Here is a 2,492-nt window from a genome sequence, read left to right as displayed (position 1 = left end):
GTTCCAATCAGTTCAGTTTAGCTCTTAATTTCCCTCTCACATAAAATATTCATTTCAGCTCAATTCAGTTCAGTTTAGTTTAGTTCAGTTCAGTTCCAATCAGTTCAGTTCAGTTCAGCTCAGTTCAGTAAATATGAACAGGCCCTGAGTATTAATAAATTACTGAGTACAAGTATACAATAAAATGAAACCAATAGAATAAAAAAAATTAGGAACATAACTACATAAGAAGGTCATGTTCTTTTGAGCTGCTTTGCTGTATTCTGCTCTATTCTGACTACTCAAAAGAATATGGCCGAACTATTTTGCAGTTAAATTACGTCAAAAAATTTCCAATTTCGTAACAAAGTATAAATAAAAACTCAAAATAGCCACGTGGCACCTCGCACCTGGACACCTGGTATGAAAAAATCTATCAAATCAAAAGATAGAATAATACAAAACCAAAAAAAGAAATTCCCAAAAAAAAAAAAAAATTAAATCCATACAACAGAAATACTGGTGTAAGTACAGAATGAGAAATTAGAGAGTGAATTTAACCCTCTATATCCCCTAAAAAGTCTGAATCCCACGAAACTTCCTGGAAGCTCCCTCCCCCCCACTTCCATGGCTTCCTCCTTCCCCTTCTTAACCCTCTTCTTCCCTCCTCTTTCCCTTCATCCCAAACTCCCCTTTACTTTCTCTCTCCTCCCCTCTTTCTCTCTCCTCCTTCAACCGCCATAAAAAAACCACCATTAAACCCAGAAACCACCTTCAAAAACCACCTTCTAAAACAATGAAGCAACTCCTGAAATCAATGAACCCAAAACAAATATTCCGGTCGAAAAAACCCAAATCATCTCCATCAATCACTAAATCCGAACCACCATCATTCGGATCCTCCTCTTACTCCTCTTCAACCTCCTCCGATTCCTCAACCCACCATCGTTCGGGCCCTAAACCGGGCCGAACCAAGTCCGAGGACATCTCCCTCCGGCCCGACCCGTGGACTGAAGAAGCCTTCAAAATGATCGACCTCGACGGCGACGGCAAGATCACCCGAGTCGAACTCCACTCACTCTTCAAGCGCGTGAGAGTAAACGCGCCGTCGTTGAGCGAAGAAGAGGTGGCGGCCATGATCAAAGACATCGACGTCGACGGAGACGGGTGCATCAGCCTAAAAGAGCTGGAGGCCGTTGGATCTGCGCTTGATCCGACGGCTGCGAATGAAGAAGATCTAAAAGGTGCGTTTGATTTCTTTGATTGTGATCATGATGGGAAGATATCGGCGAGTGAGTTGCACGCGGGGTTTGTTGCGTTGGGGGATGAACGGTGTACGTTAGAGGATTGCAGGCGTATGATAGAAGGTGTGGATATAAATAATGATGGATTTGTTTGTTTTCAGGATTTTAGCCGAATGATGAGTATTCCTAGATGAACTTTTTATTTTTATTTTTTTAATTTTATTTTATTTTTGGGAGGGATAAAAAAAGGGATTTTTCTATTATATTATTAAGGTTTAGATTGAATGTTTAAGAAATTTGTTCGATCATTAGCTTTAATGTGTTACCGTACATATTGAAATCAAATGATATGAAATCTTCCTTATTATCTACTCAATCTTGGTTTTTTTTTTTCCTTAGTCTAATTAAATTAATAATTGTTTTGTAATATTGGTATTTAGCTTGATTATTATATATAAGTAATTAGTTCTTAAAGGTAAATAATTCCAATAACGGTGTACTAAAAATTGTTGTAATCTTTGTACAACTGATGTGTTAATCTATCTTGAGAAGGTTTAAGCAGAACTTTGCTGTAGACGAGATGTAATTTAGCCTGAAATTGAATAATGAACTAATGATGTAATATGGGATAAGATTCATCCTGAAATATACGGCTAATCTAGCCTTGTAAGAAACTCAATTTGAATCTCATACGTATGTGAAATTATCTAGAAATTAATGTGAATTATTTTGAAGTTAATTTCCTTGAATTTTTCCGCGAAGTTGTCTAACTTAGCTGACATGTCAAGCATGTGACATCCACACACTGATTCAAGTGTGATATGTACGAAATAAATACGGAGTATTTTGATACGAAGTACTCCGTATATCACCGCAATGTAGCCCAATGGTAATGAGCTACTTCCATTTCATAGCCCTTTGTTCTTCCACTCAACATCTTAATTAAGGGTTTGTTCTCTTACGTTGAAATTCAGCTCAGTTCAGTTCATTTTCTAATTTCCTTCTCTTATAAATTATTCATTTCAGTTCAGCTGAGTTCAGTCAATGAGAACAGACCCTAAAATTGCATCTCACAACCTTATATGAGTTCATACCGGCTGAGCTTGTTAACCTTTTGAAAATGATATTCTCAAAAGGTGGACCAATGTTCTATATCCCTTTGGTCCTTTCATTCAATATCTTAAACAAAAGTTTTTGGTAAGTTTACGTCTTCATTTCAATTCAGCCCAGCTCAGCTCCAATCAGTTCAGTTTAGTTCAGCTTTAATTT

At 37.2% G+C, this 2,492-nt stretch overlaps 1 protein-coding gene across 1 annotated transcript; it reads left to right on the top strand.

The window, feature by feature from the left end:
- Positions 1-535: 535 nt before the first annotated feature.
- LOC145609263 (putative calcium-binding protein CML35) lies at positions 536-1,599 on the top strand. Its single transcript, XM_081664791.1, has one exon. It carries the CDS (start codon positions 776-778, stop codon positions 1,415-1,417), a length of 642 nt encoding a protein of 213 aa, XP_081520917.1. The 5' UTR covers positions 536-775; the 3' UTR covers positions 1,418-1,599.
- Positions 1,600-2,492: the final 893 nt, after the last annotated feature.

Source organism: Chenopodium album, chromosome 23, assembly GCF_948465745.1.
Source record: "Chenopodium album chromosome 23, dcCheAlbu1.1, whole genome shotgun sequence".
In the NCBI taxonomy this organism is placed as follows: Eukaryota; Viridiplantae; Streptophyta; class Magnoliopsida; order Caryophyllales; family Amaranthaceae; genus Chenopodium; species Chenopodium album.
Note: the sequence above shows the minus strand (reverse complement) of the source record. Positions and strands in the feature narration are given on the sequence as shown.

Excerpts from the sequence above, each read along its gene's own strand:
- LOC145609263 (XM_081664791.1), top strand. The coding sequence starts at position 776 with ATGAAGCAACTCCTGAAATCAATGAACCCAAAACAAATATTCCGGTCG.